This window comes from Rhincodon typus, chromosome 17 (genome assembly GCF_021869965.1).
Source record: "Rhincodon typus isolate 14 chromosome 17, sRhiTyp1.1, whole genome shotgun sequence".
Classification (NCBI taxonomy): Eukaryota; Metazoa; Chordata; class Chondrichthyes; order Orectolobiformes; family Rhincodontidae; genus Rhincodon; species Rhincodon typus.
In genome coordinates, this window is record NC_063348.1 from 17,622,901 (window position 1) to 17,637,027 (window position 14,127).

The 14,127-nt window shown below is 39.4% G+C and overlaps 1 protein-coding gene across 2 annotated transcripts in view; it reads right to left on the minus strand.

The window, feature by feature from the left end:
- The window catches only part of ddb1 (damage-specific DNA binding protein 1), a 74,273-nt gene that overhangs the window by 3,675 nt on the left and 56,471 nt on the right, over positions 1-14,127 (minus strand). For both annotated transcript variants that reach the window (XM_048606861.1, XM_048606860.1), the window contains 4 exons: positions 13,293-13,402; positions 10,228-10,397; positions 4,120-4,222; positions 1,639-1,762 (listed from right to left, as the gene is read on the minus strand). In XM_048606861.1, coding sequence (XP_048462818.1) covers positions 1,639-1,762; positions 4,120-4,222; positions 10,228-10,397; positions 13,293-13,402 — 507 coding nt within the window. The remainder of the gene's footprint in view (positions 1-1,638; positions 1,763-4,119; positions 4,223-10,227; positions 10,398-13,292; positions 13,403-14,127) is intronic.

Below are 14,127 nucleotides of genomic sequence, written 5' to 3' on the forward strand. Positions count from 1 at the left end.
GAGAAAACAAGAAATTATAGACCAATGAGTCTGACATTAGTATTGGGCAAGATGCTAGAGTCCATTATTAAGGATTTTCTAGCAGAACACTTAAAGTGATAGAATCAGACACAGTCAGGATGGATTTACTTGTTCATGCTCGACTAATCTACTGGAATTCTACGAGGACGTAACTAGAAGTAGTGACTGGGGGAGCCAGTAGATGTGGGCCTGCAACAAAGTCTCATGTAAGATGTTAATGTGTAAAATTAAAGCACATGGGATTAAGTAGTTGATTGAGAGGAATAGAAACAAAACAAAAAAAGGAATAAACAGGTCTTTTTCTGAATGGCAGGCAATGACTAGTGGGGTACACAGCAGAGATTGGTACTAGGACCCCAGCTATTCACAATAGCTGTTATGATTTAGATGAAGAATAATACAAAGCTGAGTTGATGGGTGAACGGTGATGAGGATGCAGACATGTTTGGATGTACGATTTGGACAGGCTGAAAGGGCAAATATGTGGCAGATGCAGTATGTTGTGAAAAAATGTGAGGTCATCCACTTTGATAGCAAAAATAGAAAGGCAGATTATTGTTTGAAAGGCTGTAAATTGAGAGAGGGAAGTGTTCAACAAGACCTGTGTGTTCTTGTGCACCAGTTGCTCAAAGTACGTACACAGGTGCATCAGGCAATAAAGACAAACTGTATGTTACCAAATTGATTCCTGGGATGCCAGAACTGATGTGTAAAGGAGAGATTGAATCGGTTAGGACTGTACTCACGAGAGTTTAAAGAATGAGGGGATAACAGCTCATAGAAAAGTATTAAACTCTAACAGGACGAGACAGGGTAGATATAGGAAGGATGTTTCCTATGGCGGAAGAGTCCAGAACCAGGGGTCATAGTTCAAAGATAAGGTAAACTGAATGAAAACAAATTCTCATCCACGACTGGTCAGCATGTGAAATTCACTACTACAGAAAGTGGTTGAGGCCAAAACATTGCATTTTCAGCGAGGATGTAGATACAGTTCTTGTGGCTAAAGGGATTGAGAGGTGTTGGGGATTAGGACAATGGGCTCAATCAGCCAAAATATAATGGCAGAGCAGGCTCAATGGGTCAAATGGCCTACTGTTGCTCCTATGTTTCTGTTATAATTGGTTTCCTCTTGCTTTTCTATGTTGCACCTGTGTTGCAACTGGTGGTGAGCAATAAATACTGGCCCAGATAACAATGCCCATTGTCCCATGAGTGAATTAAAAAGAAACAACCTAACCTAACCTGCTGAGTATTTCCAGCATTTCCTGTTTTGAATAGTGATACCTCCTTTGTACATGTATGAGGAACTTCACATTACAAGCAGGCACTTTTGAAGATTGGATTCTTGAGAAGTTTCTATTTGATATTTTCCAATCATCATCTTTAGAGATGTTATTCCACACCTCTTAAGCAGGTGGACTTGAACCCAAGTCTCCTGGCTCAGAGGTACACTTCTATTACAACATAAAAAGCCATTAAGTTTCTATTTGATGGTTGGCTTTTCAAACACATGAAACTGCTATGATTATATTATATTCAGGCTAAAAAGGCCTTTAATAATTTGTCGTTCACAAAGCGATCATGTTTACGATTAGTTACAAAGTCATTCATTACCTGTAAGCCTGCAGCCACCTCCTGCATTTTAGGGCGACTGAGATCTAAGAAACTCTCGATAAGGTCTCCATCTATGAAACCTGCAGCAGGTTCAGTTTTTCTCTCCGAGTGAAATGATCTCCAGGTACACAGAAGTTATGGAAGAGTTCTTTGAAACAGAAATTTGTTAACATGGAAGAGGAAGAATCCAATCCATCTCCTACGCCATCACATTCCTCAATCCTGACTGTGCGCCAGCAACTATTTGATAGAAGTTCTTAAAGAATAATACAAGTGCAAAAGCTATGGTGTTTTGAATTTACGAACACTACAGAACAATTTTTTGGGAAATTAATATTTTATGAAATGCTCATATGGGGTGTTAACAGAGGTGCAGCATTATGTTCAGTGCATTTCATTGGACAGGCTGTGGAATTCTCTTTCAAATCCGACTAAAAAGTTTTGGAGGACAAAGAATCTGCAAACCTTAGTAAAAGAACATCTAGAAAAACATGCCAACCATTGTAAATTATATTTATAGTTAATGGACTTTTCAAAAACAATTTCCAGTTAATACCTAAGTCTGTGACTTCACAGTCAGTCAATTACATAAAAAATCTCAGCCTTAAATGTATTTGGTGACCCAATCTCAATAGCCCTTTCTGGTAAGGAATTCCGCAGATTAACAACCTTCAAAAAAAACCTCACCTCTGTCTTAAATGGGTGGTGTCTGATTGAGATTTTGCCACAGATCCTAGACTCAAGGGACAAACCACCTGTCCATGTTGTTCCTGTTAAGTTCCCTATGAATCTAAGTTTGAATATGGCTGCTCCTCATTCTTTGAAATTCCAAATCAGGACAGGCCCAACTTACTCAACCTCTCCTCATACCCAATATCAACCTTGTGAACTTTCTCTGGACTACCTCCAAATGCCAATATATCTTATGTAAAGGGCCCAAAACTGTACACAATATTCCAGCTGTCATCTGACTAGTGCCTTATACAGTTTTAGCAAGTTCTCCCAATTTTTATACTCCATTTCCTTGAAATAAAGGCCAACATTCACTTGTCATCCCTATTGTAGTCTTTCCTCCATTTAAAGATTATTCAGCTCCTCTATTCTCGCTTAAATCTTAAACTCCTTTCTCCCACATCATATTCCATCTGCCAAGTTTTGCCCACTCACTCAACCAGTCTCTATCCATCTGCAGACGGAATCATCCTCTCCAGTCGCCTTCTCATCTACATTTGTGAGATCAGCATACTTGGGTATAGTCATTCACCTTCATCTAAGTCAGTGATATACATTATAAATAAATTGTGGCCCCCGCACGGATTCTTGTGGTACTCCATTAGTGACAAATTGCCATCCTCAAAATACCTCCTTATCTGAAATGTCTACTAGTTAGCCAATCCTCCAACACCATGGATTCTTACCTTAAGTGGCCTAACCTGTGGTATCTTACCAAACACCAACCTTATGAAATCCAAAATATTATATCCATTGCTTGCCTATAATCAATCCGACTTGCTACCTCCTTAAAAAAAACTGTAATAAACTTGTCAGGCATGATTTCCCCTTCGTGAAGCAATGCTGATTCTGCGTGATCACTATCTATTTCTAAATGCTCCACTACTACATACTTTATAATACAATCTAACATTTTCTCAATAACAGACATCAGAGGTATTTTAAAAGGAAAAATGTTGGCACTAGAAGTTGGTAGGTATCAGGAAATCGTTGCCCACAGAATAGTAGATGCAGGAAGCACCATAGCATGCAAGACTACAGGCCAAGTGTTGGAAAATGGAACTGGAGTAGACAGGTACTTGATGACTAGCATGGACACAATAGGCTGATGTATGACTATGATACAGAAGACAAAGTGTGCCTTTGGTTGGTGTCAGACAACATACCTGCTCCAGGTTACACGTATGGCAATTTTTCCTGGGCTTTGAGTGATGTCAGCGGACTGGAGAATTACAGGCGTAACACCCTCGCTCAAGAGAAGGGTTGTATGGATAAACCCAGAAATTAGTCAAATTCAGTGGTGGGGAAACTTCTTTAAACAATTATTTGGGATAGAATTAACATCATATAAAAAATGTGGGTTAATCATTAACAGCTAACAATCAGAGTTGATGAGGGTAATATTGTCGATGTGGTGTATGTGGACATCCAAGATACAGTGCCATGCAAGGAGTACTTCAACAGCATGAACTGCAGCTGTTGAAGAAAGCTCAAAGGCAATTAAAGATACAGAATAAGTACTGACCTTATCAACAATATCAACATCCTGAGAAAAAATAATTAAAATGAAGCACCCTGGGAATCCTGAATCACTGTGAATTGCAACAGTTTCTATGATTGTAGGCTGCCCCTAGAATGAATGTGCCAAACAACAGATTCTGAGGTCAAATAGGGAGCTGGGTATCCATTCTTTACCAATTGATAACATCAACAATCTAATATGAGCAACTGACTTCATGAAAAGGATATAATGAATGTTCAATCTTGCCCACACTTTTGATAACTTTATTCAGTCGATTTTGAACTTCTAAAAGGAAGTTGTACCAGCTCTCAGACAATGAGGTAACCAGACCTGTAAAACAATTAATGAGATAACCAAACCAGTGAAACAACATTGCATACATTCAAAGTTTGTTTTAAAAAGCAATAAAACTGCTATATTGAACTTACTCAGACAAAGTGGAATTAATCTTCACAGAGTCTTTTGTCCATTCCCATTTAGACTTAAAAGAATTTATCTCGATTGATGATGTATGTATTGCCACCTTGGCTTTGAGTCTGGCACAGTGACTTTCCATTTGCGAAATGACTTATATCGAAGTTTTACTAAGCATGTCAGGCAATTTTTATTTTCTTATAGGCAAGGACTGCTGACAATAGCCGGTCCTTATCCTTGGTAGTCAACAGCATTGTAACCATAGGAATCATTTCATGAGTTTCTAAAGTTACATATCCAGACAGTTCCCCTTCTCTCCAAAAACAAGTACTAAATTGTTTCAAGCCCCTCTTTGTGGGCAGTATTAAATATCCTAAGTGAAATACACTAAAAATTTTGTGCAATTGTGCAGGACTTGTCAGAGTTTAAACTGCAGACAGAAACTTTGATAAATCCTGTTTCAGAACTAGCCAACTTGTTACACCAGACGGAGAATTGTTTTTAAACAATAAATTCTTCTGTATTTAATTGAATTCCAATAGTGAATTGAATAAAAAGAGAAGAGATTTGCAGGATTATGGGGAAAAAACAAAGGGGATCAAACTGAGGTGCTCTTACAATGAGCCCTCACAAACAGCACGAGACAAATGGCTTCCTTCTGTGCTCTAATTTTACCATTCTGTAGCCATCTCAGGAACAACAAAAGAAACTCGCTTAACTAGAAACTGAGTGGTTAGATCTGTCACATCAGAAGCAGTGGTGCTGCCTGCTGCAATCTGATCAGTATCCACAGAAAACAAAATTAAAGGAATAAAAAAGGCCTGTACAAAATATTACAAGTCAACATTTCTCAAAGACCCTCCACCTCCCCCACCAGTTTATTTGCAGAGGGATATCTTTTCATAAAAACTAACTTAGATAATCACAATTAATTTGATATTTCCTTTTGTTCCAGAATTTGTTTCAAGTCAGTAGGTCAATCTACTTCTTGTAGAGTGCACTTATATCCCACAATGCACGATTATCTGCATATCGCTGACCTGGAGCTCTCTGCTAACAAAGGGTAGTTAGAATGGAAATGATCAATGATTTCAAAAAGAAACTGACAGAAATAAACTTCAAGAGTACAAGGATTAAGCAATGAAATGAATGTTACCGGACTGTTTAACAGAGAGCCACATGAACTCAAATCAAATGGCCTACTTCTGACAATGATTCTATGACCCTATAACATTCAAATTGCATACTATTTTCAGTACATCTATTAGAATATACATAGAATTCCTTTATCCAATGTCTCCACACCAGCATATTTCATTGGGAAAATAATTTTAACCCTTATTTCCTCAGCTTCCCAAGATAAAGAAGAAACATTTTCCACCATTACCCATAGGAAATATTATTTCACTAACTGCACATAAATATTCACCAGGAAAATAAGCAGGTAAATCATTGCTAAAAATGGCTAGTTTTCATGTTCTTTGGGAAACTTAAAAATAAGAACTTAAGTACACATTCCTGCTGATTTAATTCATTCTACTTTTTTTGCTACTTTAGAGGATAAAATTTATTACTTTTGCTACAAGAGCAGGAAACACAAGACTTGTTTGCAAAGAATGGCCACGTCATCCACGACCTCATTGGAAATATGACAAAAGCTCTTGGTGCCTGGCAAAACCACATCACCAGCAAGGCAAACAGCAGAAACGGAGTTGCAAAGAACAAGGGAAATCAAGAACCAATGGTGGACTGAGAAAACTGAGGATCTGCAACTCCTTGCTGACAAGCATGACATCCAGGCTTTTTTCAGTACCTCGAAGACAATATACAATCCCAACACTCTTGGCCTCAAACTGGTGCAGGCTAAGGTTGTCACCCTTTTAAGTGATACATAATACATCTGCCTCGGATGGACAGAATACTTCAAATAACTCCTAAACGACAATACACACATCCTTGTCGACGATTGTGAGGCAATTCCCTCAGCCCAAAGATGATCTTGGATTCCCAAGTGTGGCTGAAATCAAAGCATCCTCCATTAGACACAGGAAGAATACAAAGCAGGAATAAGACTGGTTTCAACCAAAGGAGCAGAGCTTACCCTTCATCCATATTAACTGTTCCTGAAAATCTGGGACGAAGAAGAAATCCCTGCCAATTTCAAGGAAGCTACTATCAGCACCCGTCTTCAAGATAGGAGACAAGGTGGACTGTGGAAACTACTGAGGAATCTCCCTACTCTCCAACACTGGGAAGATTGACTGAATCCTCAGTAGGTACCTCCTTCCAGTCTTGGAGGAAATCCTTCTAAAAGACAGTGTGGCTTCCAAACAAACCATGGAATTATAGACATGATTTTCACTGGTCAGCAACTCCAACATCAACCACTCGACATGACCTTCATCAACCTAACCAAAGCTTTTGAATTAATCAATCCGGAAGTGGCCAAAGGCCAGCTGACCACTGAAATTCATTGCTGCATGGTTTAAAGCATATAACTTAATACTCATTGTGAGTACTGTTTGCAGAGCTGTGGGTTACAGCTATTAGTGCAGCCTGTTATGTACAAATGGAGCTTTAGTTGCTAACCAGTAGCAGATTGGTTTATGGACTAATGGCTGATAACCAATGACAAAGGTGTGACTTTTAATTAATAAGTCAGAGACCTTTTATAAAAGTACTAGCCACTGTTCCTCATGCAAGCCAGGAAAATTGTCCAGAGAACAATGACGGAAATTCAGCGTCCTGAGCAGCACAAGAACCCATAAGAATCATCTCAGCAACCCTTGCAAGCATAAATCACTAAACTGCATTTCCAATTTTTCCCTTTGTCCATAACCCATGTTTCTTTTCCTGTCTGTGTAAGGGAGTCAGAGGTTTAATTAGTCAAAATATATGCCGACAGTCAATAATTGTTTACCTGTAGCGAGATTCTAATTACTTGCTAAAATAGCAATTTTTTTGTTCGGCCAGAAACCTGGCCCATGCCGTCAACCTGGATTGACAAGACAGATAAATTTGTGAATTTTATGTACTTTTTAAAACCTTTAACTTTTGTAATGAGTCCAGAAATATTGGGCCTTGTTTTCCAGTATGCTACCTCTGAGTTGTGACAATATATTACAAATATACACCAGGTAACCCAACAACCACGGTTTCAGTCTTTATCTAATTATAGGGAATTAAGTGAATTGTCAGTTAATGCCCACGACTTACATGCAGTTATCTAACTAACAGTCAGTATTCCTTTGAATTTCAATTAAATTGCACCTTTCTAATCACACTTCCAGCTACTTCTCTGCAAATATCCAAATCTGTATCTGGATTAGTGAATGACTACGCAAAACATTTCCTGCAGGAAAATCAAACAGCACCAACTCTTGACCATTTTCTACATTAACTTTTAACCATTCAGAACTAAAATTATGGCACTAGATGAAACCAACTTTAAGGGTTCATACTGTAAAGAGTATCCTGTGTTACAGAACAAACAAACAACAAAGAAAATTACAGCACAGGAACAGGCCCTTCAGCCCTCCAAGCCTGCGCCGATCCAGATCCTCTAAACCTGTCGCCTATTTTCCAAGGATCTGTATCCTTCTGCTCCCTGCCCATTCGTGTATCTGTCTAGATACATCTTAAATGACGCTATCGTGCCCGCCTCTACCACCTCCACTGGCAACGTGTTCCAGGCACCCACCACCCTCTGCATAAAGAACTTTCGACACATCTCCCTTAAACTTTTCCCCTCTCATCTTGAAATCGTGACCCCTAGTAATTGTGTCCCCCACTCTGGGAAAAAGCTTCTTGCTATCCACCCTGTCTATACCTGTCATGATTTTGTAGACCTCAATCAGGTCCCCCCTCAACCTCTGTCTTTCTAATGTAAATAATCCTAATCTACTCAACCTCTCTTCATAGCTAGCACCCTCCATACCAGGCAACATCCTGGTGAACCTCCTCTGAACCCTCTTCAAAACATCCACATCCTTTTGGTAATGTGGCGACCAGAACTGTACGCAGTATTCCAAATGTGGTCGAACCGAAGTCCTATACAACTGCAACATGACCTGCCAACTCTTGTACTCAATAGCCTATCCAATGAATGAAAGCATGCCGTATGCCTTCTTGACCACTCTATCGACCTGCGTTGCCACCTTCAGGGTACAATGGACCTGAACACCCAGATCTGTGTGTATCAATTTTCCCCAGGGCTTTTCCATTTACTGTACAGTTCACTCTTGAATTGGATCTTCCAAAAAGCATCACCTTGCATTTGCCTGGATTGAACTCCATCTGCCATTTCTCTGCCCAACTCTCCAATCTATCTATATTCTGCTGCATTCTCTGACAGTCCCCTTCACTATCTGCTACTCCACCAATCTTAGTGTCATCTGCAAACTTTCTAATCAGACCATCTATACCTTCCTCCAGATCATTTATGTATATCACAAACAACAGTGGTCCCAACACAGATCCCTGTGGAACACCACTAGTCACAGTTCCCCATTTTGAGAAACTCCCTTCCACTACAACTGTGTCTCCTGTTGCCCAGCCAGTTCTCTATCCATCTAGCTAGTACACCCTGGACCCCATGCAACTTCGCTTTCTCCATCAGCCTACCATGGGCAACCTTATCAAACGCCTTACTGAAGTCCATGTTAATGACATCTACAGCCCTTCCCTCATCTATCAACTTTGTCACTTCCTCAAAGAATTCTATCAAGTTGGTAAGACATGACCTTCCCTGCACAAAACCATGCTGCCTATCACTAATAAGCCCATTTTCTTCCAAATGTAAACAGATCCTATCCTTCAGTATCTTCTCCAGCAGCTTTCCCACCACTGACGTTAGGCTCACCGGTCTATAATTACCTGGATAATCCTTGCTACCCTTCTTAAACAAAGGGACAACATTAGCAATTCTCCAGTCCTCCGGGACCTCACCCGTGCTCAAGGATGCTGCAAAGATATCTGTTAAGGCCCCAGCTATTTCCTCTCTCGTTTCCCTTAGTAATCTGGGATAGGATCCCTTCCGGACCTGGGGACTTGTCCACCCTAATGCCTTTTAGAATACCCAACACTTCCTCCCCCCCACTCCTTATGCAGACTTGACCTAGAGTAATCAAACATCTATCCCTAACCTCAACATCCGTCATGTCCCTCTCCTCAGTGAATACCGATGCAAAGTACTCATTAAGAATCTCACTCATTTTCTCTGGCTCCTCGCATAACTTCCCTCCTTTGTCCTTGAGTGGGCCAAACCTTTCTCTAGTTACCCTCTTGCTCCTTACGTACGAATAAAAGGCTTTTGGATTTTCCTTAACCCTGTTTGCTAAAGATGTTTCATGACCCCTTTTAGCCCTCTTAATCCCTCGTTTCAGATTGGTCCTACTTTCCCGATATTGTTCCAAAGCTTTGTCTGTTTTCGGTCGCCTAGACCTTATGTATGCTTCCTTTTTCCTCTTTGCTAGTCTCACAATTTCACCTGTCATCCATGGTTCCCTGATCTTGCTCTTTCCCTCATAAATCTATCTACCCCAATATCTATCTCTCAAAATCTGAGAGAAGGGCACTATTCTATCAAACTTCCACATTGTTAGTAAGCAAAAGTCATTTTCTACTCTATCTCTGTAATCCTCCAAGTCTGATCTCCTGCGTATTTTGTTTTACCATCAATGGTCATACTTTAAAAGCCTTGGCTTAAACTCTTGATGCTGCTTAAAAAAAGCCTCTGTTTGCCCTATTAACTCCATATATTGCTCAAATTTTCTTTGATAAATCACTTGTGAAATACCTTGGAATATTTAATCACCTGAAAGAAGTTATATAAATGCAAGCTTTTGTTGTTGCTGGATTAAGCACTCTATGCCAGAATTTGATCTTTTCAGGCAGCCTTCAATATTCCTGTGTGAACTCACCAATCATGCCGTTGACTGTACCAAACAATACCGAACCCAGTGTAGGTGTGGAAGTCTCACCAAGATTCTGCATTACCAGAGATCCATGACAGAACACATTGACAAACTCGCCAAGATGGAACAACCCCACCTCTTGGAGGTGTTGCCTTTCTTCATCTGTTGTAGCCGCACTGAAAACAGAAACAAAGAACTATTTCTGCATTTATAATTCTATCACCTTTCATTTTATGGTTGAAGGTGGCAGAACTCACTGCAGATCAAGTGCTCAATTCGTATTTCTGGTCTGCCCCATGAGGAAAAAAATTCTCAGAACACTCTACACAGTGAGGAAAGCATTCAACTGGAAGAAAAATAAGAAAGGCAAGTGCCTGATGAGTACTTGTAGGTTAGAAGCAAAACAGACTCAGTCAAATAAAGGAAATTTGTTGAAGGCTAGGATATAGTGGTAAGTGGAATAGTTATTAATGTGTAATTGAGGCAGGAGGGAATAGATCCTTGCTGATATAGGGTTAACTTGGGTCAACCAGAAAAAGTAACTGAGCCAAATTGTTCAACTATGAGACGCCAGTGGAAAACACAATGAAAAAGAGGCAAGGGGAAGCAATATGGGAGATGGTATAAACGTTCTTAATTTGAGGAAGGTACAAATCGGTAAGTCTGGCTGGAAAAATTGATTTGAAAGGTTGAATCCTATAATGACAGATGCTCATGTTAGGGTATTATGCAGAAATGGTACAAGCATTTAAATTTCTGACAGCCAATTGGAGCAAACCATAATTCAATCTTGACTTATTTTTAGAATTTTTGCACAAAGTAAAACATTGCACAGATGTAACAGCTAACTCTACAAGAGAAATGTCAGTAAGCATGCTTTATAATGTTTCCACTCAATCAAACGGGATATTTCATATGTGAGACAACTTGATAAGTTTCAGTGGTGGTGTGTTTATGTCAATACCTTTGCTTACTGCTCCTCCATTCTAAATCATTTGAACTCTGTGGAGCAACATGTTCTAACACTTTAGAGGTGTGTCAACTATGGGCTTCACTGCTGTGCCTGAACCATTGCCTCAAATTAAAAGCGCAGTAAAGAATGTAGTCATAGACACCAACAGTCCTGATTCTGCTAAGACGAGAACCACAATCTTCGAATGTCTCATCTGTCACTGACTAAGTCCAAACATACTGTCCACTGCTACAGGGCCAGGTCACTGCACATTGTGCTTCAGGGTAGTGGTTGTTTGACAGGAGGGGGTCACTCATTCTTAACCTTAATTTGAGGGGAAGCGAGATGATTTTGGAATAATTAATCTCAGTAGTCCAATGCATGCAGTTGAGAAACCTCATCATGCAGTTTTTTAGGTTTAGTGTCAGCTTGAGGTCAGCCGAGTACAAAGGACCATACAAGAACTTCAGTTCTTTGCACAAAAATGGCAGATGTGAATCTGTCTCTCCAATTTTTGAAATAAAAATTCCATCCTGTCCAGATGTGGCATTATGAAAATATAAAAAAGTAACAATTTGTGCAAAAGTGTATAATTTAGAATAAAATATGAAACTAAAAATGTGATCAAGAAATTAACACAAAATAGATAAATGCTTTCAACAATTGAAAAAAAAATTATGGTCTTTATGAATGACAGTGCTGTGGTCAGTCTTCTGGTCCCAAAACTAAACATTAGCTGTTGGTTCTACGAAGCTCCAATCAAATATCTGGGGTTGAACGAGGGCTGAACAGTGCAAAATTCTGCCAAGGGTTGGCGGAATTTCAGTGCTGGTTCTAATTGTGCACACATACAGTCAGCTCTTGCACGTGAACATAAAACAAGCCTGAATAACCTTTCTAAATGGAGCACCCAAAACTATACTTTTAGATTTAATTTTCAAACATACGTCCCCAAACTGGTCTGAAAGTTTTAAAACTAGTTGGGGAAAAGCAGATGGTGAGGGTGACAGTCTCCAGGAGGATGACAGGTTAAGTGAGTCAGCAAAAACTTTACAAATAGGAAAACGTGAAGTAATGCATTTTGGCAGGAAAAATACAGGAACTAAAAATATTTAAATGAATAAACACCGAAAAAGATATTTGGGAGTCCTTATTCATGAATCACAAAAAGCAAGCATCCAAGTTCAGCAGGTAATTGAGAAAGCAAATGGAATTTAGCCTTTATTTAAAAGGGAATGAAATATAAACATAGGAGGTTTTGCTCAAACTGTACAAGGCACTAGGTCAGACTGCAGCTAGAATACCAAGAACAGTTTTGGGTCCTTTCTCTAAGATAAACTGACACTGGAGACAGTCCAAAGGAGGTTCATTAGACAAATACCAAAGTATGAGGGACTGTCTCAAGAGGCAAGGTTGAACAGATTGGGCATGTACTTCTTGAAATAAAGGAGAATGAGAGGCAACCTACTTGAAATATACAAGATTCTAACAAGATAAAAACCAAAAGAACTGTGGATGCTGTAAAGTCAGGAACAAAAACAGAAGTTGCTGGAAAAGCTCAGCAGGTCTAGCAGCATCTGTGAAGAAAAACCAGAGTTAATGTTTTGGGTCTGGTAACCCTTCCTCAGAACAGAACAAGATTTGACGGGGTAGATGTGAAAAGGTAGTTTCCCATTGTGGGATAGTCTAAGACCACGGAGTATAATCTCAGAATAATGGGTTGCACATTTAAGACAGAGAGGAGGGGGAATGTTGTCTCCTGGAGGTGTGCAAATCTGTGGAATACTTTACCACAGGGGGCTGTTGAGGCTGGATCATTTAGTATATACAAGGCTGAGACAAACTTTTTTTTTTTAAAGTCAGTGAGGGAATTGATGGTTACAGGGGAAAAGGCAAGAAAGTGAAAGAGGATTATCAGGTCAGGTATGATCTTGTTGAATCACAGGGTTGATGCCAATGGGCTGAATGACATACTTCTACCTGTGTGTCTTCTCAGTTTAACAGTATTCTTTCATATTTCCTCTGTTATCATGCACCCCTGCCTGAGATTTGAACATACACATTGTACAACAGGTTAAATGCATGCAAGAGTGGACTGTATCTCTCAGGACCTGCTCACCTGTCTTTTTGACACACAAATAAGTTGAAAGAGTTTTCGGCGCCCAGGAAATTATCATCATCCAGTATTTCAACAGCACTCATCCAATTAGGGTTGAAGTCTCGGGCAATCTTATATAGAAAAAGCCAAATACATTTTAAGATCTCCGTTATTAATACACTAATGCCAAAAGGCAGAGATTCTTGTGCAATACAATGAGATGCTAAACTGAGCAAATGCCCCTTTGATCCAATCCACTATTTAATCTACTTCCAATACTGTGGACAAGATTTTTGTTGAAACCAATTTCACCATGGTGGTTTATCTTTTTGTTATTTGTAGGAATTCCCCGTGTACAAACTGGCCATCACATTTACCTAGAAACCACAAGTATTTACACAAAGTACTTTAAGTTAGCTGAAGTATGTTCGAGTATCTTAAAAACACACCATAAAAACGTCTTTTGCAATGGTGAAGGCATGTTTGGGAAACTTTTTCATTGAAAGAGAAAAGACACTCAGAGCAATTATTAGTTCAATATCTATGACCCTCTTGCATAAGAGTCACGTTTTTCAAAACAATATTTTGTTCTACACTTGGGAGGAGAGAAGAGAAAGGGTACAAACAATAAATATCTATGCAAACACAAAATGCTTATTTGGCTCAAGTCAAAACTTCATGATTGTGAAGGCTCAGTCAGTCATAAATAGTAGTGGGCAATTATGGACTCAAAGTTTCAAATACAACACAACAGAGGAGACCCACCTACAGTAGACCACAAACAATTTTTTAAAAAATTTGTGGGAAATGGATCCTTCCTATCATCTCTGTTCTAGGCAAATCAAATTTTATATCT